At 39.5% G+C, this 27,724-nt stretch overlaps 1 protein-coding gene across 2 annotated transcripts; it reads left to right on the top strand.

Annotated features, from left to right (window-relative positions):
* The first annotated feature begins 7,440 nt into the window (after window positions 1-7,440).
* On the top strand, window positions 7,441-25,308 carry shh.S (sonic hedgehog S homeolog). 2 transcript variants are annotated; one of them, XM_041567356.1, is made up of 4 exons: window positions 7,441-7,989; window positions 16,668-16,929; window positions 23,943-24,496; window positions 24,533-25,207. In XM_041567356.1, the coding sequence occupies exons 1-4, from the start codon at window positions 7,690-7,692 to the stop codon at window positions 24,668-24,670; spliced, it is 1,254 nt and encodes a 417-aa protein (XP_041423290.1). In that variant the 5' UTR covers window positions 7,441-7,689; the 3' UTR covers window positions 24,671-25,207. The 2 variants fall into 2 exon arrangements, with proteins under 2 accessions (XP_041423290.1, XP_018124514.1); XM_018269025.2 differs by having other exon boundaries at window positions 23,943-25,308.
* Window positions 25,309-27,724: the final 2,416 nt, after the last annotated feature.

Raw genomic sequence — 27,724 nt, 5'->3', positions numbered from 1 at the left:
GATTAATAGAGCAATGGGGGGCTGTACTTTTAAGAGTAAGACAATTTAGTTTCCTTTATTTTACCCAGTGGTCAATGTGATGAGATGTAGAATTGTTCCCATTTATCCAAACAAGTAGATGTCTCATGTTGTCACAGTGTGTTCAGCTGCTTTGACACATTCATTTCCTGTCGTGTGTTAGTACCCAGTGTAGGTTAGTAGCAGCTCTGAGCACTAACAGTCGTTCATCCCTCCAATTTAAAATGAAGGATTAATGAGAATTCTTTTCTTAAAGAATCTTAAATGATGGGGAGTGGTTTTACAGCTTGGTAACAATTGCTGAGTATTGATAGCAAGCAAGGCCTGGGTGTTGGTGAAAAATCACACATACACTGTATGACCAAAAGCATCCAGACATTCTGCCTAAAAGGCCCTGTCCTCAGTTGGAACATTCCCTGGTGAGTCCCGAACTGTCCCAGGAAGCAATGGCAGCTCAACGTCTTGCAAACAAACAGGCACTGAAAGGGGTTATTCACCTTTAAATGAACTTTTAGTATGACATAGAGAGTGATATTCTGAGACAATTTGCAATGGTTTTCATTTTTTATTATTTGTGGTTTTTGACTTATTTAGCTTTTTATTCAGCAGCTCTCCAATTTGCAATTTCATCAATCTGGTTGCTAGGATCAAAATTACCCTAGCAACATTGATTTGAATAAGAGACTGGAATAGGAGAGGGTCTGAATAGAAAGATGAGTAATAAAAAGTAGAAAATAACAATAAACTTGTAGCCTTACAGTGCAGTGACCCCCATTTGAAAGCTGGAAAAGGTCAGAAGAAAAAGTAAAATAATTCAAAAACTTTAAAAAAAAATAATGCAGACCCATTGAAAAGTTGCTTAGAATTAGCCATTCTATAAGATACTTAAAGTTAACTTAAAGGTGGACCACCCATTTAATCAAGTGTTACTCCTATCTGGGGATGCTTTACCTAGTTCATGTACCCCACATATCTCATGTGCAAATAAAGGTTGTATATATGGGGGTGCTACATTTTTGAAAAGATGTAGACCCTCTACTCCAAACATCCTCACCCTCAGCCTTCAGTTAATTTGCACTCTTTGATAAAACTGTAGCTGTGGAACACTAGTGTGTGTAGTTAGGGCAGGTGGGCACTTTACTGCCTGACTGCCAGCTACCCACTGACTGCCAGCTACCTGCCCATCACCCCCCAGCGACAAATTAACAGATACTGGAAATCACACCCTGTACATGGCCAGACACCATTGTTCTGCTTGATCAAGTGAATCTGATAGGAAGAATTAAAAAGCTGTTGATGTCCCATATATCCAATATGGGCATCATTTTGGATAGATGGTCTATTGAGGTACTAGGGTAGCAGACATGGTCTTGATATGTTCTACAAGGGATCTGTAGTCGTCAAAACCCATTATCCAGAAAGCTCTGTATTATGGGAAGACCATCTCCCCTAGTCTCTATTTAATCAAATAATTAATGTTTAAAAATGATTTCCTTTTTTTCTGTAATAATAAAACAGTAGCTTGTACTTGATCCCAACTAAGATATAATTAATCCTAATTGGAAGCAAAACCAGCCTATTGGCTTTATTTAATGTTTACATGATTTTCTAGTAGACTTAAGGTATGAAGATCTAAATGACAGAAAGATCCATTATCTGGAAATCCCCAGGTCCCAAGCATTCTGGATAACAGGTTCCATACCTGTATTTTGTACTTGATCCCAACTAAGATATAATTCCTTCTTACTCATGGCAAAACAATACATTTAAACATGACAATGAATCAATCCTTATGGGAAGCAAAACCAGCCTATTGGGTTTATATAATGTTTACATGATTTTCTAGTAGACTTAAGCTGGCCGTAGAAGCAAAGATCTGATCGTACGAATCGAGGATTCGTACGATTTTCAGACCATGTGTGGAGAGTCCCAACATTTTTTGTCCGGCAGAGATCAGTCGTTTGGTCGATCGGACAGGTTAAAAGATTTCTGTCGGCTGCGGGTAATATCTCAGCGTGTATTGCCGATCGTACGATTTTCAGTGGGAGCCTGTCACCAGCTTTAAGGTCCCCATAGACGCAAAGATCTTTCGTTGGTGAACGATCGATTTCAGTGCTATCTGACCAATTTGTCAAATTATCGGGAAGTTAGTGGGAATCGAACTATCGTGCATCTTACAATTTTTCGCCCGACATCTGTCAGAAAATTGCCAGGTTAAAAAAAATGTATCGGTCCCAGTGCAATCTATCTATGTTTGCAGGGCCCAGCAGGCAGCTACCCTTCAGTTTTGCTGGCAATATTGCATGAAATGGTCTTTTTAGTTGATGGACAAATCTTACATTTAAACAATCTTTTCAAGATAATCGTGGTCTCACGATAATGAAAAGATCTTTTAAAAATCTTTACATCTATGGCCAGCTTTAAGGTATGCAGATCCAATAACGGGAGAGATTCGCCCATCACTAGTGAGAAGTGTATACAAAAGTACACAGTGATTATGCACATCAGGTCCACATTTACCTATAACCAGGGCAGCCATCAGGGGGGCACAGGGGGTTAATTTGTACAGGGCCTGGACCTAAAGGGGGCCCGGCTGTGTTGCACCTTTCAAATTAGCTGGACCCCCCTTGAAAGCACCGAAATGCTGAAGTCCCAAAGTCCTGAAGAGTCGAAGTCCTGACCCATGAACAGAGCCAAAGCCCCGAAAATAAACGAAACCACAGAAGGAGCCGAAGTTGAAGTCCCGAAGCCACGAAAACACCCAAAGCCACGAAAGGAACCGAAGGTAAGTTTCACTGAACACGTGTTTTTTTTTTATATTTAAACCCCTGGCCACCAATGTAATATATTAATACTATATAGGCCGCTGGCCACCAGGGGTTTCTTTACTTAATTTATAGGGGGGCCCTAGTCACCAATTCTTAAAATATTCTATGGGGCCCCTGGCACCAATGTTTTTTTTTTCATTTATAGGGGGAGTTCCGTGGCTGTCAATTTTTTTTTTGAAAACTTTTAACTTATAATGGGGTCCTGAACTTCAATGGCTTTTTATAACTTGTGTGTGTGGGGGAGGTTACCGTTTTTAGTGCTGTCTTTGTGGCCTTTTTACTGTGATGTGGGGTGGGCGTGATTTGGGGTGGGGCTTAGAGGCTGGGCTGGGGTGGGCGGGGTGGGCGGGGCCCAGAAAACGGTGTTGTACAGAACCCCGTGATTTCTGTTGGCGGCCCTGACAATATCAATAATCCTAATATAATAATATTATGATGATAATTATCATTTCATTCACATTCCAGTGTCCCCGCCCACAATACCAAGTGTTACTCGTAGCTGAGATAAGATTGAGAAAGAGCGGAAGTTGTGATTCACGTCGGTGAGACAAACAAAAACCACAGGAGATTTGGTGAGCAGGAAAGAAATCAGAACAAAATTCTCATGGCCCAGACACTACAGACAGTATTGTTTTATGTCGGGGTAGACAACAGATCTGAAATGGATTTTTTAATCCAACACTGAGAGTAATCAGAGGGTGTCCCTGCCCCGGGTTCCCTACTCTAATCTCTATTCTCTCTTCTAATAAACCCAGTCATTAAATAAAGTCTGTGCCTCTTAAGTTTCTGCTTTAGTTTCCCTTTACATAGCTTGCTGAGTACATTGAATGCTTCTCTGCTTAGTGCATGAGTGGGAGCTGACATGCTGCTTGACTCTCTAGAAGTTTTTATCTTTAAACAGCACCCCTAGTGGCTATTAAGTGAACGTTACTTTTTTTCACTGAAGACGGTAACTTCTAGTTCTCCAAGTCAGGATCAGTACAGGTACGGGATCCACTATCCAGAAAGCTCTGAACTGTGGGAAGGCCATCTCCCATAGACTTGATTGTAATCAAATAATTCGTATTTTTTAAAATGATTGCCCTTTTCTCTGTAATAATAAAACAGTACCTTGACTTGATCCCAGCTAAGATAGAATTAATCCTTATTGAAGGCAAAACAAACCTACTGGGTTTAATTAATGTTTTATTATGTTTTTAGTAGACTTGAGGTATGGAGATCTAAGTTTTGGAAAGTTATGGAAATATCCCTTATATGGACTTGATCCCAACTAAGATATAATTAATCCTAATTGGAAGCAAAACCAGCCTATTGGCTTTATTTAATGTCTACATGATTTTCTAGTAGACTTAAGGTATGAAGATCTAAATGACAGAAAGATCCATTATCTGGAAATCCCCAGGTCCCAAGAATTCTGGATAACAGGTTCCATACCTGTATATGTTTCCCTAAAAACTTCTTCCACCTTAAAAGGCTCTTCCTTATCCTTCCTGGCTAAAGCCTAAAGCTTCTCCCTTGCACCCAGTTCCATCTTGAAGGCCAGTATCTCCCAACTAATCCCCAAGATCCACCCTGTCCTGATTTGTCCCATAATATCCATAGCCACCCCCTTAACAGGGAACAAATTAACAGAAGGGAGAATAAAGTTGGGAATGCCTACAATTTGTTGCTGCGTCACAGCCCTGCGACTTGTCTACGTAAAGACGCACATGGCGACATTGGGATTTCTAAGAAGCTCAAGCATCGTCGCTGGGCGGCTGAGTGGTCCCTGTAGGCCAGTTATAGAAGATCTAGGTTGCTACACACAGATACATGTAGAGCACAACTTGGGGCTCCAGACATAATGGGACTGGGTTAGTTACTCCTGCTTTGCAGCTTCACCCACATAAAAGATCCAAGGACAAAGTGCTTCCCATCCTCTATACAGCTCTATAGCAGCGACTCCTCTGTACTTCTCTGCAGACTCCTGTGCCCTAAGGTCCCCCATTCTTCCTGCAGACACCCCTAATCTACCAGCACCTCCATTATAACAAAGCTGTCTGGCAGTTAGCAGTTGGCAGTTGGCAGTTAGCAGGCTGAGCTAGGGGGGAAGGTCAAGCAAATATGTCCTCAGCTGGGTGCACAAGACCACAATTAATTGCACATTAAACGTATCCTCTTCCCATGGCTTCTGTTTGGATCAGACTTTTTTTGCACTGTGTTTGCGGATGTTTTTAAACAAGGTTTAAGCTTAAAACTTAATGACTCCCCACAGGGGGGCAAAGACACATTAACAAGTGACTAAAGTTACACGGCAAATCCTTCTCTTTTCTCTCCTACTGTTTACCTGCTTGTCACCTTATTAGTGTTTTACGGAATTGCCAATTATATTAGTCGCTCTCTTGGGAGATCATTTACCATCTGCAACTGCAATATCCTATCATCTATGTGATCTATCAATCCCTTTATCCTTAATGCAACTGTCTGTCTATCAATTGTGCGTCAGTGCATCCATCTGTATACTATCCTTTATCTATCTATCTATTATCTATCTATCTCTCTATCTATCTATCTATCTATCTATCTCTCTATCTATATATCTATCATCTATCTATCTATCAATCTATCTATCTATCTATCTATCTATCTATCTATCTATCTATCTATCTATTATCTATCTATCTATTATCTATCTATCAATCTATCTATCTATCTATCTATCTATCTATCTATCTATCTATCTATCTATCTATCTATCTATCTATCTATCTATCTATTATCTATATCTAACTATCTATCTATCTATCTATCTGTCTGTCTGTCTGTCTGTCTGTCTGTCTGTCTATCTATCTATCATATATCTATCTATTTATCATCTATCTATATATTATCTATCTATCTATATCTATCTATTATCTATCTATCTATCTATCTATCTATCTATCATCTATCTATCTATTATTTATTTATCTATTATTTATCTATCTATCATCTATATATCATCTGTATCTATATATCATCTATCTATAGCTCTCTCTATCTGTCTATCTATCCAGGCCCGGATTTGTGGAAAGGCCACCTAGGCACCAATCCCCATTGCTCCTGTCCAGATAATGGAAATCTGCACAAATAAAGGGGAGGGGTCAGGGGCGATGAAGGGCAGTGGGCCTAAGGGCACCCACTACGTAAATCCAGCCCTCTATCTATCTATCTATCTATCTATCTATCTATCGCTCTATCTATCTATCTATCTATCTATCTATCAATCGCTCTATCTATCTATCTATCTATCTATCTATCTATCTATCAATCGCTCTATCTATCTATTATCTATCTATCTATCTATCAATCGCTCTATCTATCTATCAATCGCTCTATCTATCTATCTATCTATCTATCTATCAATCGCTCTATCTATCTATCTATCTATCAATCGCTCTATCTATCTATTATCTATCTATCTATCTATCTATCAATCGCTCTATCTATCTATCAATCGCTCTATCTATCTATTATCTATCTATCTATCTATCAATCGCTCTATATATCTATTATCTATCTATCTATCAATCGCTCTATCTATCTATCTATCTATCTATCTATCAATCGCTCTATCTATCTATCTATCTATCAATCGCTCTATCTATCTATTATCTATCTATCTATCTATCTATCTATCTATCTATCTATCTATCTATCAATCGCTCTATCTATCTATTATCTATCTATCTATCTATCAATCGCTCTATATATCTATTATCTATCTATCTATCAATCGCTCTATCTATCTATCTATCTATCGCTCTATCTATCTATCTATCTATCTATCTATCAATCGCTCTATCTATCTATTATCTATCTATCATCTATCTATCTATCCATATCATGTATGAATGTATCATCTATATATGTCCTGCAGTTAATTAACTAATAATCTCTTAGTGTGTCTATATTGCAACTGACAATAAGGTTGTTGTGTACAAATCTGGAATGTGTTACTTTTTAAACACATATATTATCAATTAACTATCTATGTCTATCTAAATATATATCATTAATGTGCCTATCTCTATCTATCACATCTATCACATCTATCAATTTCTATCTATGTATTTACCTATCATCTACCTCTTCAGAAAATATAGTGAGAATATATATGTGTGTTTCAGTTTTCTATGTATATATAGTTGTGAGTATATCCCAAGTTGCATTTATATGAGTATATATAAGGTGTAAGGAGTGTGTGTACCAATAATAGTGTCAGAGTGAACAGAAACAAAGAGAGCGGACAGATCCACATCAGAGATGGACAGACAGAGAGACAGAGTTGTCAGTAGGATTCATGGGGTTCCATAAGAGGAGATATAGATCTGCAGATAATTCTGTAAGTGACACTGTGGAAGCCTTTATTAATATCTCTGTTGCTGCTGCTGCTGACAACTCTGTCATTTTGCCAAAAAGAGAAAAAAAAGTTTGAGTCTGTAACGCCTCCCCCCTCCCAGCCCTCATGAGACAATCCAACACTTGCCACTTGATGATCTTTTCAAGGGTTAATTCCGACAGCTCCTGTCTGGCCTGAGCCAATCAGAGGCGGCCTGGACTCGCTATAATAAAGCTGTAAAGGCAGCGGCTCCCAGTCTCACAGGCGGCGGCAGCAGCTCCCTCCTATTGCTTCTCTGCTTCTTCTCATTTGTCCCTAATTACTGTCTCCCATGTGTTCTGTGAGTGGGGAGCAGCACCCTGGACTTTGTGCCCCTGTCTTGTCTGGGGTCGGTGGATAGTGGGGTCGGCGGGACGGACAAGTGATCCAGCAGGACAGACACATCCTCTGAGCCTTTCATGTCATTGGCTTCGCTCGGACGAGATGTCGGTTGCGACTGGAATTCTGCTGTTGGGCTTCACCTGTTCCCTGCTGATCCCCCCCGGGTTGTCCTGTGGACCTGGCAGAGGAATTGGCAAGAGGAGACACCCCAAGAAACTCACCCCTCTCGTCTACAAACAGTTTATCCCCAACGTGGCGGAGAAGACCCTGGGGGCCAGCGGCAGATACGAAGGAAAGATCGCGAGCAACTCGGATCGCTTTAAAGAATTGACCCCCAATTATAACCCAGATATTGTATTTAAAGACGAGGAGAACACGGGGGCGGACCGGCTCATGACTCAGGTACAGCAAGAAATAGGGGTTCACTTCTGGGGGACTGGGGGGATGGGAGATACTAATAGATACACCTCCCTACTACTAAAATATACACCTCCCTACTACTAATACATACATCTCCCTGTTACTAAAACGTACAACTCCCTGTTACTAAAACTTACACCTCCCTACTACTAATACATACACCTCTCTGTACTAATAGATACACCTCCCTGTTACTAAAACTTACACCTCCCTGTCACTAAAACTTACACCTCCCTACTACTAATAGATACATCTCCCTACTACTAATTGATACACCTCCCTGCTACTAATACATACACCTCCCTGCTACTAATACAAACACCTCTCTGCTACTAATACATACACCTCCCTGCTACTAATTGATACACCTCCCTGCTACTAATACATACACCTCCCTGCTACAAATACATACGCCTCCCTGCTACTAACAGATACACCTCCCTGCTACTAATACATACACCTCCCTGCTACTTACAGATACACCTCCCTGTACTACTACATACACCTCCCTGCTACTAATAGATACACCTCACTGTACTACTACATACACCTCCCTGCTACTAATAGATAAACCTCCCTGCTACTAATACATACACCTCCCTGCTACTAATAGATAGACCTCCCTGCTACTAATAGATACATCTCCCTGTTACTAAAACGTACAACTCCCTGTTACTAAAACTTACACCTCCCTACTACTAATACATACACCTCTCTGTACTAATAGATACACCTCCCTGTTACTAAAACTTACACCTCCCTGTCACTAAAACTTACACCTCCCTACTACTAATAGATACATCTCCCTACTACTAATTGATACACCTCCCTGCTACTAATACATACACCTCCCTGCTACTAATAGATACATCTCCCTACTACTAATAGATACACCTCCCTGCTACTAACAGATACACCTCCCTACTACTAATACATACACCTCCCTACTACTCATAGATACACCTCCCTACTACTAGTAGATACACCTCCCTACTACTAGTAGATACACCTCCCTGTACTAATAAATACACCACCCTGCTACTAATAGATACACCCACTGCTACTAATAGATACACCTCCCTACTACTAAAACTTGCACCTCCCTACTACTAAAATATACACCTCCCTACTACTAATACATACATCTCCCTGTTACTAAAACTTACAACTCCCTGTTACTAAAACTTACACCTCCCTACTACTAATACATACACCTCTCTGTACTAATAGATACACCTCCCTGTTACTAATACATACATCTCCCTACTACTAATTGATACACCTCCCTGCTACTAATACATACGCCTCCCTGCTACTAATAGATACATCTCCCTACTACTAATAGATACACCTCCCTGCTACTAACAGATACACCTCCCTACTACTAGTAGATACACCTCCCTACTACTAGTAGATACACCTCCCTGTACTAATAAATACACCTCCCTGCTACTAATAGATACACCCCCTGCTACTAATAGATACACCTCCCTACTACTAAAACTTGCACCTCCCTACTACTAAAATATGCACCTCCCTACTACTAATACATACATCTCCCTGTTACTAAAACTTACAACTCCCTGTTACTAAAACTTACACCTCCCTACTACTAATAAATACACCTCTCTGTACTAATAGATACACCTCCCTGTTACTAAAACTTATACCTCCCTGTTACTAAAACTTACAACTCCCTACTACTAATAGCTACATCTCCCTACTACTAATAGATACACCTCCCTGTACTAATACATACATCTCCCTACTACTAATTGATACGCCTCCCTGCTATTAATACATACACCTCCCTGCTACTAATAGATACATCTCCCTACTACTAACAGATACACCTCACTGCTACTAACAGATACACCTCCCTACTACTTATACATACACCTCCCTACTACTCATAGATACACCTCCCTACTACTCATAGATACACCTCCCTACTACTAGTAGATGCACCTCCCTGTACTAATAAATACACCTCCCTGCTACTAATAGATACACCCCCTGCTACTAATAGATACACCTCCCTACTACTTATAGATACACCTCCCTGGTACTAATAGATGCAATTCCCTGCTACTAATACATACACCTCCCTGCTACTAATACATACACCTCCCTGCTACTAATACATACACCTCTCTGCTACTAAAAGATACACCTACCTGCTACTAATTGATACACCTCCCTGCTACTAATAGATACACCTCCCTGCTACTAATACAAACACCTCTCTGCTACTAATACATACACCTCCCTGCTACTAATTGATACACCTCCCTGCTACTAATACATACACCTCCCTGCTACAAATACATACGCCTCCCTGCTACTAACAGATACACCTCCCTGCTACTAATACATACACCTCCCTGCTACTTACAGATACACCTCCCTGTACTACTACATACACCTCCCTGCTACTAATAGATACACCTCACTGTACTACTACATACACCTCCCTGCTACTAATAGATACACCTCCCTGCTACTAATACATACACCTCCCTGCTACTAATAGATACACCTCCCTGCTACTAATAGATACATCTCCCTGTTACTAATACATACACCTCCCTGGTACTAATAGATACACCTCCCTGCTACTAACAGATACACCTCCCTGCTACTAATAGATACACCTCCCTGCTACTAACAGATACACCTCCCTGCTACTGATACATACACCTCCCTGCTACAAATACATACACCGCCCTGCTACTAATAGATACACCGCCCTGCTAGTAATAGATACACCTCCCTGCTACTAATAGATACACCTCCCTGCTACTAATAGATACACCTCCCTGCTACTAACAGATACACCTCCCTGTACTACTACGTACACCTCCCTGCTACTAATACATACACCTCCCTGCTACTAATAGATACACCTCCCTGCTACTAACAGATACACCTCCCTGTACTACTACAAACACCTCCCTGCTACTAATAGATACACCTCCCTGCTACTAATAGATACACCTCCCTGGCCTGCTACTATTACATACACCTCCCTGCTACTAATACATACACCTCCCTGTACTAATAGATACACCTCCATGCTACTAATAGATACACCTCCCTGCTACTAATAGATACACCTCCCTGTACTAATAGATGCACCTCCCTAGTACTAATAGATACACCTCCCTGCTACTAATAGATACACCTCCCTGCTACTTATACATACACCTCCCTGTACTAATAGATACACCTCCCTGCTACTAATAGATACACCTGGGCAGGTCTGGACTGGGATTCAAAATAGGTCCTGGCATGCCAAGTATACAGAGGCCAAAAAAGCCTCCCACCAGCCCTCTAAATAGTGACTGTCTAAGGGACCTTACAGCAACCATGTGCCAGAACCCACCGATTGCCAGTCTGGGCCAGCTTCTGGGGAGAAATGGCTGATACACTAGTTATGGTTACGATACATTGATGATTTATCTGTAGGAGACTTTCTTACACCCAATTCAACCTGCTCCAACGTGGATACATTTCTTTTCCCATCTGCACCCACCAGCTTCAGCAAATACATTCTAGATTATGGGACCCTTTAATCGGGACGATATACTTTCAGTTCTTCATTCATTCCTGTGTGACCCATGTGGCACCCACACTGATCTCCAGCATGGGGGGCCCACCGGTACCCTTGTCTAGGACTTGGACATCATTGCTGATTAAATGGGATCTGCAGCTGATACAGAGATATTTGTTCCTTGGAAGCAGAGGCTGCTGGATAGAGTTGCAGAGTTTGTTCGACTGCCACTGCTGAGTGACAGGGAGGGAGGGGGCACATATATAGGTCAGGCTCATTCTCTGCACCTGCAAATGTCCCAGATGTGTGTAGATACAGTATATGACAGCCAGGAGTGAAACCTCTAGCACAGGATCTCTCCGCAAATCTCCCTGGCTCTGTACAGCCAAGTGACAGTTGCCCCTTAAATGTGGCACCTGATTTCTGCCAAGAGCTCTGTTGGCACAGCCCTCACTCCTGTCAAATGTCATTCTCTTTGGGCTACTTGTGTGTGTTCCTGACATATAGATAGAGAATGAGATATGTAATAATATATATACATGCTGGTATTTAATCACCGGTATATAGAACATTATTGATCTATACACACATAGATAGATGGATAAATAGATAGCCAATTGAGGGATCGATAGGTGATAGATACATAGAGAGAGAGAGAGAGAGAGAGAGAGAGAGATTAGATATAGAAATGATAGTGAAATAGAGTCATGTCTCCCTGTGTGTGTGGTTGGAGGCAGTGAAATAATCAAACATCAGTAGATTAGAAGCAGCAGCAACAGAGAGAGAATGGACAGCGGTCAGAGTCCAAGTGCCCCCAGGCAGTCTCAGTCCGTCTCACACAGTCTCTTCCCTTATCAGAGAGAGAGAGAGAGAGAGAGAGAGAGAGAGAGAAGAATAAGATAAGAAAAAGGATATTAACTCACACACACATATACATATATATATATATATAAAATGAGAAAGAGAGCTGACTGATAAAAATGTAAAAATAATCTACAGAGATGATAGACATAGAGTTAAACAAAGATAGATAGATGATAGTTGAATAGAGAGATAGATTTAGATCATTAGAACGAGAATATTCCCTATACCTTGTCTTTGGGGAGCGGGGGAAAACCTGTTCCTTTCCCCGGGATGGGTTCCCCTTGCAGGTTTCCCGGGAGTCATTGCACAGTTCTGGCCCTGAGACAAGAGTTTCCCATTGACCAGAGTTTCCCATTGGGTTGGGCAAGCATAGAGCGACAGACTGCAGGGATCAGGTACCAGGTGTGGGTGACCACTACCCCCTTTCACGTGTATGGAATGCGCTGAGGTTTGGCTGCACTTGCTCTTGTGCCCATGAGACGTACTCATTGGTTGTTTTGCGTGTAATAATCTCTTGTTCTGCTGGTTTATTGGCAAGTCCTCTGGTCGCCCACAAGTCTGTCTACAGTGTAAAGATCTTCACTCAATTGCTCTGTTCAACTTTCACAATATTTGTTGAATGAGTTAGCTACTAGTTAATATTAACTGGAGACTAGAGGGAGAAGAGGGATGGGGCAGATAAGGAGGGAAAAGTAAGAAATCACATTCCCTGAGAGAGACAGGAGAGAGGGATAAGGAATGGGATGAGTGTGGGTAGAAGAGAGACAGAAGGGGAAGTTGGCAGAGACAGAGGCAGAGACAGAGGTGTGGGAGAATAAAGTCACGTTAGAGAGGGGAGCACCGTGCGTAATTAAAGGGAACGAGAGGGTTTGTACTGGGGGAAAAGTGTGAGTTAGTCAAAAAAGAGAAGAGGTGAATGTGGATCTGGGTGTAAGTGAAGAGAACGTCAAAGGTGAGAATAAGAGTGTAAAGAATGAGTAAGTGGTTGGGGTCGGTGTAAGTGAATGAGTAAGGGGCTGGGGTCGGTGTAAGTGAATGAGTAAGTGGCTGGGGTCGGTGTCAGAGAATGAGTGAATGATTGGGGTCGGTGTAAGAGAATGAGTAAAAGAGACTAAGAGAGGAAGAGAGTGAGTGGGTGAAGGAGTTGATAAATGAATGGGTAAGTGAGGGGAATCACATTATTTTTGCTTGTGGCATCTCTGCGCTTTGTAACAATGGGCTCTAGGTGAGTGTGCGCTGAGTTAGCGCTATGTAGCTAAATCTACGCTCTGTGGTGATAGTAAAACAAGGGATGATAAATTTGGGGAAGCGACTAGTTACCTCGTGAATAAAGCAGAGATTAGGGACAGACAAGCAGCGCTGAGTGCGCACAAAGCCGCCCCGCTCGGCATCTCGGTGACTGAGCAGAATTGGGCTGATTTGTGACACACGAGCCAGTGAATAGGGAACCGACTAATCTGAGCAGTCACAGACTTTGCGCTTTTTACTAAACACTGTGCGGCTGATACATTGTCACCTACAGCGCTAAGTGTTCATTGTAGTTACATTGTATCAGTCCTATACTCCTACTCCTATACTATATACGAGTCACTAGGAAGTGGATAATATATATATATATAAGTAACTAGAGGATATAATATATATATAAAATAATAGATATGTATATGGCCTGACATGAGGGAACATCTTGTACTTGAATAGCAAACCCTGGCAAATGCCACATAGGCTGCTGGAAGATGCCACAAGCCAGGGCGTAAAGGAGAAGTAAAGCCTAACTAAAGAAGTATCTAGAAATGTTGTAGATTATGTTTTGTGCTTCTGTACCAGCCCAAGGCAACCACAGCCCTTTAGCAGTAAAGATCTGTGTCTCCAAAGATGCCCCAGTAGCTCCCCATCTTCTTTTCTGCTGATTCACTGCACATGCTCTGTGCTGCTGTCACTTACTGAGCTTAGGGACCCACTCACAATATACAGTACACATAGAATAGAAATGTCACAATATAAGGCTGATTAGTAATTAATACACATAATTACTACATGGCAGCACAGAAACCAGTGCAATTAGCATCAGAATTTAATAATCAGCAAACCTGTAGCATCAGCTTATATTACAGCCAGGGAAGCTCATTTTCTGCTGGATAATTAGTGACGAGCCGTAAGCTTAGCTTCTCAACAGCCAATCAGAGCCCACTGAGCATGTGCGTGTCACAGACACTTTCCAAGATGGTGGCCCCCTGTGACAAGTTTGAAGTCCTGGATCATTGCTGCTATTGACAAGCTGAAACTTTAGGCTGGTGCAATGAGTTTAGTATTTAAAATACAGCATTTTTAACCATATTTTTTTTTAGGGTTTAGTTCTCCTTTAATATTGGGCCTGTGTGGGAACAATATGGCATCTCAGTGCAGACATGGTGCCCAGGATAATGGGGGTGGATGGTGGGATTGTTAGTGCCCAGGATGATGTGTAATCACTGTGTAAAAGTAACCCAGACACAAAGCCTAAGGCTTCTTGGGCAAATGCTTGTCAATGCCACTAGCCTTCTCAATGGAGCCCACCAGCACTGGCACCAGTAATACCCTGTGGGTGGTAAGGGGAGGCCACTGGAGATCAGAGTCAGGGCATCTGTAGAGAAGAAGCTTGAACTGCCTCTCCCTGGACACGAAAGGGTTGCAGGGTTAGATCGAGCGATTCTATTATGTGTGTGTGTGCAATAGATAGAAACCAACAGCACTGACAGTTAGCTACAGGCGCTGCCACTCTCTTAATTGGGGCAAAGGGGCCAGTCATGTGTTATATTTCAATCTGCACTATTCTCTAGTTGTTACTGAACTACAACCCCCAGAACTGCTGCTGCTCCCATACTAGGAGTTGTATTTTAAAGGAACAGTAACAAATAAAAGTGTTTTAAATTAAAATATAATGTGCTGTTGTTCTGCACTGGTAAAACCGATGTGTTTGCTTCAGAAAGACTACTATAGTTTATATAAAGAAGCTTCTGTGTAGCCATGGGGACAGCCATTCAAGCACAGGATACACAGTAGATAACAGATAAGTACTACTATAGTTTATATAAACAAGCTGCTGTGTAGCCATGGGGCAGCCATTTAAGCACAGGATACACAGTAGATAACAGATAAGTACTACTATAGTTTATATAAACAAGCTGCTGTGTAGCCATGGGGGCAGCCATTCAAGCACAGGATACACAGTGAATGATAAATAAGTTCTGAAGAATCCCATTGTATATTACAGAGCTTATCTGTTATCTGCTGTAAATCCTGTGCTTGAATGGCTGCCCCCATGGCTACACAGCAGCTTGTTTATATAAACTATAGTAGTACTTATCTGTTATCTACTGTGTATCCTGTGCTTGAATGCCTGCCCCCATGGCTACACAGCAGCTTGTTTATATAAACTATAGTAGTACTTATCTGTTATCTACTGTGTATCCTGTGCTTGAATGGCTGCCCCCATGGCTACACAGCAGCTTGTTTATATAAACTATAGTAGTACTTATCTGTTATCTACTGTGTATCCTGTGCTTGAGTGGCTGCCCCCATGGCTACACAGCAGCTTGTTTATATAAACTATAGTAATACTTATCTGTTATCTACTGTGTATTCTGTGCCTCAATGGCTGCCCCCATGGCTACACAGCAGCTTGTTTATATAAACTATAGTAGTACTTATCTGTTATCTACTGTGTATCCTGTGCTTGAATGGCTACCCCCATGGCTACACAGCAGCTTGTTTATATAAACTATAGTAGTACTTATCTGTTATCTACTGTGTATCCTGTGCTTGAATGGCTGCCCCCATGGCAACACAGCAGCTTGTTTATATAAACTATAGTAGAGTATTTTGTAGTAGAGATGTTTAGCTTTAAATTAACTTTTAGTAAGATGTGAACAATTAAATTGTGAGGCTTTTTTTATTATTACTTGTGGTTTTAAGTCATTTGGCTTTCTATTCAGCATCTCTTCTTTTTGCAATTTCAGCAATCTGGTTGCTAGGGTCCACATTACCCTAGCAACCATGAATAAGAGACTGGAATAGGACAGGGGCTGAATAGAAAGATGAGTAATAAAAAGTAACAATAACAATACACGTGTAGCCTTACAGCGCATTTGTTTTTTAGATGGGGTCAGTGACCCCCTATTTGAAAGCTGGAAAGAGTCAGAAGAAGAAGAAGGCAAATATAATGACTAATAAATGACTCTCGCTCTTCTTTCCCCCTGTGCAGAGATGTAAAGACAAACTGAACGCACTCGCAATCTCCGTGATGAACCAGTGGCCGGGGGTGAAGCTGCGGGTGACGGAGGGGTGGGATGAGGACGGGCACCACTTGGAGGAGTCGTTACATTATGAGGGGAGGGCAGTGGACATCACCACGTCGGACCGGGACCGCAGTAAATACGGAATGTTGGCCCGACTGGCGGTGGAGGCCGGGTTCGACTGGGTCTATTACGAGTCCAAAGCTCATATTCACTGTTCGGTCAAAGCAGGTGAGAAACAACCTTCACTTTATCATCAGCTCTGCCTTCATCAGACACATCGGCTTGAGCCGGAACGTTGGCTTTATATTTCAATTTTTATTTGTTGGGGGGCGGTGGTGGGGTCGGGGTTCAATTTAGGGAAGTTCTATCTATCTATTTATCAATCTATCTATCTGTCTATCTATCTATCTATCTATCTATCTATCTATCTATCTATCTATCTATCTATCTGGCTATTATCTATCTATCTATTATCTATCTATTATTATCATCTATCTATCTATCTATCTATCTATCTATCTGTCTATGTATATCTATCTATCTATATTTTATCTATCTATTATCATCTATCTATCTATCTATCTATCTATCTATCATCTATCTATCTATCTATCTATTATTATCATCTATCTATCTATCTATCTATCTATCTATGATTATCATCGATCGATCGATCGATCGATCTATCTATCTATCTATCTATCATCTATCTATTATCTATCTATCTCTATGTCTGTCTGTCTGTCTGTCCATCATTCTGTCTGAGCCATCGCTGTGTGCCTAATTATAAAGCAGTTTATTATCTATCTATCTGTTGGTCTATCTGTATAGGTCCCTATAAACTATTACTTAGCTATCTTATTATCTCTAATATCATCCTTCAGTCTATTATCTATATTTCTCTATTTGTAATGTCATCTAATCTCATATATGTCATTCATTCTATCATTCTATTTGGAAACACAGACAGTATGTTTCCAATTTAAAGAACTTCCTTGGAAAGATATTTAGCACTACTCGTGCAGTTAATTACAATTTCACTGGGAAATTACTTTTCAGGAGGAGTCATCTGGCTGTTCTATATATGATATATATCTATATTGTAGTGACTGGCTGTGCTATATATGATATATATCTGTATTCTAGTGACTGGCTGTGCTATATATGATATATATCTATATTGTAGTGACTGGCTGTGCTATATATGAGATATATCTGTATTCTAGTTACTGGCTATGCTATATATGATATATATCTATATCAGGGATCCCCAACCTTTTGAACCCGTGAGCAACATTCAGAAGTAAAAGGAGTTGGGGAGCAACACTAGCATGAAAAATGTTCTTGTGGTGCCAAATAAGTGTTGTGATTGGCCATTTAGTAGCCCCTATGTGGATTGTCAACCTACATTGAGGCTCTGTTTGGCAGTGCACCTGGTTTTTATAGAACCAAAACTTGCCTCCAAGCCTGGAATTCAAAAATAAGCTCCTGCTTTGAGGCCACCGGGAGCAACATCCAAGGGGTTGGAGAGCAACATGTTGCTCACGAGCTACTGGTTGGGGACCACTGATTTATATTGTAGTGACTGGCTGTGCTATATATAGTGAATAAAGTACCCCCTCTTGTAAAATATAGGGATATTTTAAGTTACCGAGGAGTTTCATGACCATATAAAAACACGAGACCGAAGGCCAAGTGTTTTTATACAGGTCATGGAACTCCGAGGTAACTTCTAATATCCTCATATTTTACAACTGGGGGTACTTTATTTATTATAATACACAAATTTCAGCGAGTCATGTGACAGAAATGACATCAGAACTCACCGTTTATAACTGATGACATCAGAACTCACCGTTTATAACTGATGACATCAGAACTCACCGTTTATAAGGATATAATTTACAAGATATTTATAGCTTTTGTGTATTATATGATATATATCTATATTCTAGTGACTGGCAATGCTATATATGATACATATCTGCATTCTAGTGACTGGCTGTGCTATATATAATATGTATCTATATTCTAGTGACTGACAGCTGCTTAATCAGCAATACATTAGTCCCATAAACGCTTCTCATTCGCTAAATGGGCACAGGGAATCAATACAATTAAAGTGGGTTTCAATGGAACTTGGACAAGTTTTGCAGTAACTTCTATTTCTCATTTGAGCTGATTGCTGGAACTTTAAATTTTTTGCTTAAAGTTGTGTCATTGTGTCTCTTCTTCTTCTGGCTAATGGGACTTAGGTGACTAGTAACTTTTGTCTTCTGGCTAGTTATTTAGGCATTGGGTTGCCTGGTAGCTTTGTTTTTCTGGTTAGCCAACCTCATTTCTATTTTGTCATTGAGTTGATTGGTAAAGTTTGACTTTAAAGTTAACTGCTAGTATGTTACACAATGGCTAATTCGAAGTAACTTTTTAATTGGTCTTCATTATTTATTTATTTATTTTATAGTTTATTAATTATATATATACGTAGACTCTTTCCAGCCTTCAAATTAGGGTCACAGACCCCATCTAAAAAACATACAAATGCTCTGCAAGGGTTCACATGTATTGTTATTGCTACTTTTTATTACTCTTCTTTCCAAAATTGCCTCTCCTATTCATAGTCCAGTCTCTTATTCCCATCAATGCATGGTTGCTAGGGGAATTTGGATCTTAGCTACCAGATTGCTGAAACTGCAAATTGGAGAGCTGCTGAATAAAAAGTTAAATAACTCAAAAACCATGAATAATTTGAAAAATAAATAAAGACCAATTGCAAATAGTCTCAGAATTGGGTTTCTTCTGGTTAGTTCCTTTTATTTTTCTATATTTTCCCCTATGAAATACTGTATATCCTTGAGAACCTTGAATTAGTGTGTTGACTAGCAGCTATTTTTCTGTTTAAACCTCATTAATTGCAACAGAGATGACCATTATCATGACTAGTGACACTACAAATCTGGGGATTAATTTCAAACACAGAAAAAAAAGACTTTTAAAGAAATTTAAATTTTCGAGAAGTTAGAGGTTGAATAAAACCATTTTTAAAAGTATCAATTAAAAAGATTTTTTTCATCCACAAATTTGCTTAATTTGATTTTAATTGGGATCAAGCAGAACAAGAGCAAGGTGAAATACAGAAATTGTAGTATATATACAAGTATAAATATATATATGTGTATTCCAATGCTACTGCACACACTTGTAGTTCAACTACATACCATGGTGCTCCCAGAAGTTCCCTACAGAAGGAATTTCCCAGAAAAGGGACTTGTGTCCTTGTGTTTTTCCCAAGAAGATAAAGAAAAGAGAATCAGCCAAAGAATCTGTCTGTCACCAGCCCCACCCAACCCCTTTGCTGAGATTGTTGACTCAATTTGTCATGAAATTCAAGACAAGGCTAAAGTCTTAGAAAATAAAACTAAAAAGAAAAAAAAAATGTTGTTTGCTGTGTGTTCCAAAAAAAACAACAAAAAAACGTCTCAACTTGTTATTTTTTTGCTACACAAGTAGCTCTTGCTTAAATAAATTCTCACAAATATTTAGTGTTTTCCTTGTGCTTGTTGGTAATTTAATGCTTCTGTTACATAATAGCCAAAGGGATTCAAATCCAATTCATAGAACTTTGATGATAGAAATGAGACTTATAAGCCAGTGTCCAGCAGACATTCTGTCAAAGGTTTTTATGATTTAAAGGACAAGGAAAGTTAAACTAAAGAAGTAGCTAGAAATGTTGTACATGATGTTTTGTGCTTCTGTACCAGCCCAGGCAACCACAGCCGTTTAGCAGTAAAGATCTGTGTCTCCAAAGATGCCCCAGTAGCTCCCCATCTTCTTTTCTGCTGATTCACTGCACATGCTCTGTGCTGCTGTCACTTACTGAGCTTAGGGACCCACTCACAATATACAGTACTCATAGAATAGAAATGTCACAATATAAGGCTGATTAGTAATTAATACACATAATTACTACATGGCAGCACAGAAACCAGTGCAATTAGCATCAGAATTTAATAATCAGCAAACCTGTAGCATCAGCTTATATTACAGGGGAAGCTCATTTTCTGCTGGATAATTAGTGACGAGCCCTAAGCTTAGCTTCTCAACAGCCAATCAGAGCCCACTGAGCATGTGAGTGTCACAGACACTTTCCAAGATGGTGACCCCCTGTGACAAGTTTGAAGTCCTGGATCATTGCTGCTATTGACAAGCTCAAACTTTAGCCTCGTGCAATAAGTTCACTATATAAAATATGTCATTTTTAGCCATATCCATTTTTAGGGTTTAGTTCTCCTTTAAAGGGGTTTGTTTTGGAAATGTGTCCTATGCTCATCTCTGCACTGCTGGTTCTTACCATTACCAATGTAATAATGTAGCATCAGTTCAAGAAAGAGAAGCAGCAGTGCACAAAGGAATGGACAGACATTGACTAATGACTTGGAAACCATTGTAAATAGGTAATTGATTTATGTTGGAAAGTTGCTTAGAATCATGTGAATTATGAGTTGGGGTTTACATCCCCTTTAATGGTTTGGAAAGATCTTCTTGTTAACTGTGTGAGTGCCAGAGGAAATTAACCCTCTGTGATTAAAGGGGGGTCAGTCTAGCCCTTACTTGGCATGTCAGATTGTGAGATTGGGGGGCACTGAGCAGACTTTGGGCTCCCTACAGCTAAATCTGGGGCTCTTGTTTATTTCCAAGCCCCTCTTCATGCTGGAGAATTTAATAAGGAGATTAAGAAGCATTAAGAATCAGATACCTGTTTGCACAAAGTATGATCCCAACATTGGAATGTGAGGACCAATCCCCTCCCAGAGAATAGCTGGTGTCCCCCAGACATGAGAAGCAGGGGGCTGCTGGAAGGAACCTTGGATTTAAAATTCAAATCCACATCTTTGAGTCTTGGAAAGAAAAAGAAGTGTCTCTGCTGCGCAAACAAAGGGGGGGATTTTTTTTTGGATTGGATTTTGGAGAGTTTGTGTGAGAACTGCCACATCGACTCTCTCTGCACCTGAGCAAATAGGAGCTGGGAGAGAAAAGGGGGAGAATTGTCTCTTTCAAGAGCTCTTGTGTTTATTGCACCAATCACACTGACAATGCTGGGGGGTCTTTATTGGATTTTAATAGAGGGAGAGGGGCAAACAAGTGATTCTCAAAGCTTTACAGCTTCACATGTCAATACATTGCTGTGTCTGGAGAGAAGCTCAGTTTTATTCACCTTCACCCCCCAAATGTAAAGGGACTCAGAGCTCCAGGGACAGACAGGGAAACAGTTGTCTGTCAGGTCCGGCCTCTAGGCTGTGTGTGTTTAATTTTGTGTGTTTTAATGTGTGTGTTTAATTTTGTGTGTTTTAATGTGTGTGTTTAATTTTGTGTGTTTTAATGTGTGTGTTTAATTTTGTGTGTTTTAATGTGTGTGTTTAATTGTGTGTATTTTATTGTGTGTATTTAATTGTGTGTATTTAATTGAGTGTGTTTAATTGTGTGTATTTTATTGTGTGTGTTTAATTGTGTGTGTTTAATTGTGTGTGTTTAATTGTGTGTGTTTAATAGTGTGCATTGTGTGTATTGTATTGTGTGTATTTAATTGTGTGTTTAATTGTGTGTATTTTATTGTGTGTATTTTATTGTGTGTATTTAATTGTGTGTTTAATTGTGTTTTGTGTGTATTTTATGGTGTTTTTAATTGTGTATTTAATTGTGTATATTTTATTGTGTGTATTTTATGGTGTATTGAATTGTGTGTATTTTATTGTGTGTATTTAATTGTGTGTTTAATTGTGTTTTGTGTGTATTTTATGGTGTGTTTAATTGTGTATTTAATTGTGTGTATTTTATTGAGTGCATTTAATTGTGTGTATTTTATTGTGTGTATTTAATTGTGTGTTTAATTGTGTTTTGTGTGTATTTTATTGTGTTTTTAATTGTGTATTTAATTGTGTATATTTTATTGTGTGTATTTTATGGTGTATTGAATTGTGTGTATTTTATTGTGTGTATTTAATTGTGTATTTAATTGTGTTTTGTGTGTATTTTATGGTGTGTTTAATTGTGTATTTAATTGTGTGTATTTTATTGAGTGCATTTAATTGTGTGTTTAATTTCCTCACCCCAAGTGATAAAGTCGTTAGCAGATCAATCAAACCTCTTGTTCTTCCTGAGAAAATCATGAGGACTGGGGAGTGGAGGCAGCAGCCAGGGTGTTAGTATCAGGCAGAACTGGGGCAGTCAATTTATTCACAAGTTCTTCATTATTGCAGCTTTGTGCTGCCGCAGCAACCGGACGCAGAAGCGTGTGCGACTGATCGCGATTTACACCTTTGTTAAACCAGACACAATTCAAATAATTTACCAATAGAGTCAAAGAGATGAGATGGGGGTTATGGCACTTGGGAGTGTGAAGCGCTAAACGAGTCCAATAATAAAATCAATTAAGGGCCAAATATTCCTCTTATAGTAGAAATAAACATATGGGGGGGAGGTAAATGTTCCACTGCTCACTCCTGTTACTGAGGAATTATTTGGATGGAGATCACAAAATCTGGGCCCCTCATTTGTGCAATAAAGATTGTGCGTAATATAAAAAAGGGGGCGAGAGAATAGGGGGGAAATAAATAAAGAGAAAAGGGTGAAAGTAGAAAGGTAAATGGAGGGGAGGATAGAAGTGGTAGATCCCTGTTATCTCCAGACTGAAATGAGATGATTCCCTTATGTCTGGGACTTGTAACTGTGCTCTGTGCTCCGCGGGGGCGGGGCTCATACTGAGAAAGGCTTTGCTGGTTGCCTATTGCAGGGTGGCCCCTTTGATGGTAACTTTATTCCTTCAGTACATGTGAGAGGGATTTGTGATGGGGAGATTATATATTTATTTCCCTTTGCTTCTCACTCTCTCTAAATATACAATATAAATATATATATCTAAATATATGAGCGATATATATATATGTGGGTGTGAGATATATAGATAGTTATATTAGTAGTGGGTGGGTATAAGATCTGATTTATTGTGGTTGGGTGCCCCTTCCCTGGTGCAGGTTTCTTAACAGCAGTCAAGTTCTTTAAATCTAGTACCTGTAACTGCTTTGCGCCCTGCTCCTCGGGGGCGGGACTTATAATAATAAGAATTATTTTACATGGTCGAATTTAATGGCAACATCGTTACATATGGAATTGTAACGGGGACAGGTTTTATTATTTCTGTTCCCCTTTGCTTCTCTTAATAGAAGTCTTTCTTGTTGTTGCAGAGAACTCAGTGGCGGCCAAGTCTGGTGGTTGTTTCCCTGCTGGTGCCGAGGTGATGGTGGAACTTGGTGGCACCAAAGCGGTGAAAGACCTGCGCCCGGGGGACCGCGTCCTTTCATCTGACGCGCAAGGGAACCTGCTCTACAGCGACTTCCTCCTGTTCATTGACCAGCAGCATGACGTCAAGAAGCTCTTTTACGTCATCGAAACGTCTCATCCTCGGAGAAGAATCAGGTTGACGGCGGCCCACCTGCTTTTTGTGGCTCAGGTCAACGGCAGCAGGTCTTTCAAGTCTGTGTTTGCCAGCAGCATCCAACCTGGAGACATCATTTATTCAGCAGATCCCAGGGCCATGGCCTTAAACGAGGTGAAGGTGGAGAAGGTTGGCCTTGAGGAGGACACTGGAGCTTATGCTCCTCTAACTGCCCATGGGACTCTGGTTATAGACCAGGTGCTGTCCTCCTGCTATGCACTCATTGAGGAACATACCTGGGCCCACCTGGCATTCGCCCCACTCAGGTTTGGCTTGAGCCTCTCCCCTTATCTCTTCCCCAAAGACTCCAGTCCTTCACCTCAATCTCACCACCAACTTGACTCCAGTCCTTCACCTCAATCTCACCACCAACCTGAAGGAATCCACTGGTACTCCCAGCTCCTTTATCAACTAGGGACTTGGCTTCTGGACAGCAACTCCCTGCACCCCTTGGGAATGGCAACGAAATCCAGTTGAAAAATTCCACTTCATTGACAATAAAGACTTTATTTTATTATTTCACTAGAACTTGTCTAAAGTAGACACTTAAAGGGAAAGAGCCCAGATTTTTTTCCTTTCCTGGTTCTGTTTATTTTATTTCTCTCCCCCTTCCTTTTTTTTTTAATATTATTTTCGGAATTTTTTTTCGATTTCCTACTGAATATTTATTTGAATAGATGTTTAAAATGGACATTGGAGAAGCCTTAAATAGTTTGCTAATTTATTATCACTTATACTTTGGGAGGGGGTTGTCTTGGTGAGCCCCTCCCCCTCCCAAAAAAACATTCAGCAGAGTCTATTTTTCTACATGTCACTTATGTTCTAACTTTCACAAAAAATGTTTAAAAAACACATTTATCATGAATTTCTCCCCCACCCCTTTCATCTCCAGACAAGACCTTCCAAGGAGGTGCCCCCCCAGCTATTAAGTTCTCCCCCCATTTTTAGTGTTAACCTATATGTAAAACGACTTGTCTGGGCGAGGTTCAATAAATTATATTTTTATACCGAGAATTGTAAATTAGATTTTTGCAGAAAACAGAATGACATTTCGTTTTCCAAAATAGTTGTACATTACGAGAATATATTATTTTTAATTTAAAGACAGTTTCACAATATAAGGTTTCTCTTCTCTTTGCCTTTTTCGTTGTTTATTTTTCGTTTTGTTTTATATTTCCTTTTTTTTCGTTTTGTTTTGTCATCTTCTTTTTTTCGATTTGTTTTATGTTATTTATCTATTTTATGTTATGTTCTTTTTTTTCTTTTTATTTTATATTTACTTTTTTTTCGTTTTGTTTGTTTTGTTATTTTCTTTTTTTTGTATTGTTTTATATTTCCTTTTTTTCGTTTTGTTTTATGTTATTTATCTATTTTATGTTATGCTCTTTTTTTCGTTTTATTTTATGTTATTTTCTTTTTTTCATTTTGGTTTATGTTATTTACTTTTTTTTCGTTTTGTTTTCTATTTTCTATGGTTTTTTTTCCATTTTGTTTTATGTTATTTATTTATTTTATGTTATTTTCTTCTTTTTCCGTTTTGTTTTATATTATTTTGTTGTTTTAGGTCTAAAAATTTAGTGATCGGTGGACTTCGTGTCAATTCCCAACTGTTACACAAACGAATAATACGAATATTATCATTTCTCACGTCAATAAATAGAGTTTATTAAAAAAGGATATTTTTTAAAAGACGAAATATGATTCAAAAAGAAAAGGAGAAAACAAAGCGCACATAGAAAAATGCCCGAGGAGGAGGAGGAGGACTGTTTGTAGGGGGCTTTGAATTAATTCATTGAGAAATAACCGCTGTAAATTTACTAAAACAAAACAAAATGTATTTTGTAATTATTTTGTAATAGTTTTATAGAAATAAAATGTGCCATGCTTGGTATTTAATACTGAAATATCCACGAGCATCGGAATATGGATGTTTCTCTTTATTTTGGGAACAAATTGGTGCCAGTGTTTTGCCTTTATTTTCTTTTATCAAACGGGAGGCGCTTCTGGGATTTTTAATTCTTTATAGACGATTAAAAGCCCAACCCCGCGCTAGAATTCTGAACTAATTACTTAAAATAGATTCAGTCATTAAAGGGGTAGTTTGCCTTTAAATTAACTTTAAGTATGATGCAAAGAGTGATATTCTGAGACAATTTGCAATTGGTTTTCATTCTTTATTATTTGTGTTTTTTTAATTATTTAGCTTTTTATTCAGCAGCTCTCCAGTTTTGTAATTTCAGCCATCTGGTTGCTAGGGTCCAAATTCCCCTAGCAACCATGCATTGATTTGAGTTAGAGACTGAACTATGAATAGGAGAGGCCTGAATAAAGACCAGTAATAAAAAGTAGCAATAACAATACATTTGTAGCCTTACAGAGCATTTATATTTTTTAGATGCAGTCGCTGACCCCCATTTGAAAGTTGTAAAGAGTCAGAAGAAAAAAAAAAAGGCAAATAATTCATAAAACTGTAAAAGTTAAAAAAACGAAGACCAATTGTAAAGTTGCTTAGAATTGGCCACTCTATGTGTATTTTTGTTTCTCCATATTTTCATTAGTATTGATGAGTGAACACTAATGGATAATGATATGGTTAAAGGGCAAGTCACAATCAAAAATGAAAATAATTATATAAATAGATATCTCCTATTTATAGAGACATAGGTATTGATTCAATGAGTCTGTCCATCAGGGTAAAATATTTCTATTTTGGAATAGTCTTAGCTATGGCCTTCTTTATTATCAGGTGTTCTGTATGGCAGCTCCCACTGCTACATGGTTTAAGACTTTTAATGTAAAGGATGTCAGAGGTGAAGCATTAGGTATTAGAAGATAATATAACCCCATCCCCCTCATGTTTTTTAACCATCTCCTTCAGTCTTACTGTCCTCTCATTCACAAAGCAACAAAACAACAGTTCATCTCTGCTTTATGGTTGTTATCAGAGCTAACAAGGCTTTCCTCACTATGTTGGTCACAAGATCCTATAGTAGTAGTGATGGGCGAATTTATTCGCCAGACGCGAATTCGCGGCTAATTCCTGCGACTCGCCGCCGGTGTATGAATTCAAGAAACTGCCACGAAAATTCACTAGCGTCAAAAAAAAAAAAAAGGACGCCGGCATCCATTTTTGGCGAAATTGCGCCGGTGTAAAATAAAAAACAGACGCTGGCTTCCTTTTTTTTTTTTTTTGACGCTAGCGAATTTTCGTGGCGAATTTATACGCCGGCGGCGAGTCACCAAAAAATTCTCGAATTTCACGCAAAATTCGCTTAACGGCGAAAAATTCTCAAAATGGCGTTTTTGATGTTTTCTCGTTTTTGACACCGGCATCCGGGTTTTTTTGGACGCCAGCGTCCGTTTTTTTTTACACCGGCGCAATTTCGCCAAAAACAGACGCCGGCATCCAAAAAAATGGATGCCGGCGTCAAAAACAAGACGCCGTTTCCAGAATTATTTGCCGTTTCTCGAACGCCCCAAATTCGCCCATCACGATATAGAAGACCTTATGCTTCCATTATCCCTTACTTG

Source organism: Xenopus laevis, chromosome 6S (genome assembly GCF_017654675.1).
Source record: "Xenopus laevis strain J_2021 chromosome 6S, Xenopus_laevis_v10.1, whole genome shotgun sequence".
NCBI classification, from domain to species: domain Eukaryota; kingdom Metazoa; phylum Chordata; class Amphibia; order Anura; family Pipidae; genus Xenopus; species Xenopus laevis.
Note: the sequence above shows the minus strand (reverse complement) of the source record. Positions and strands in the feature narration are given on the sequence as shown.

Coding starts and splice junctions, on each gene's coding strand:
- shh.S (XM_018269025.2), top strand. CDS start 7,690: ATGTCGGTTGCGACTGGAATTCTGCTGTTGGGCTTCACCTGTTCCCTG. Junction 7,990..16,667: donor CGGACCGGCTCATGACTCAG/GTACAGCAAGAA, acceptor CCCCCTGTGCAG/AGATGTAAAGACAAACTGAA. Junction 16,930..23,942: donor TCACTGTTCGGTCAAAGCAG/GTGAGAAACAAC, acceptor TTGTTGTTGCAG/AGAACTCAGTGGCGGCCAAG.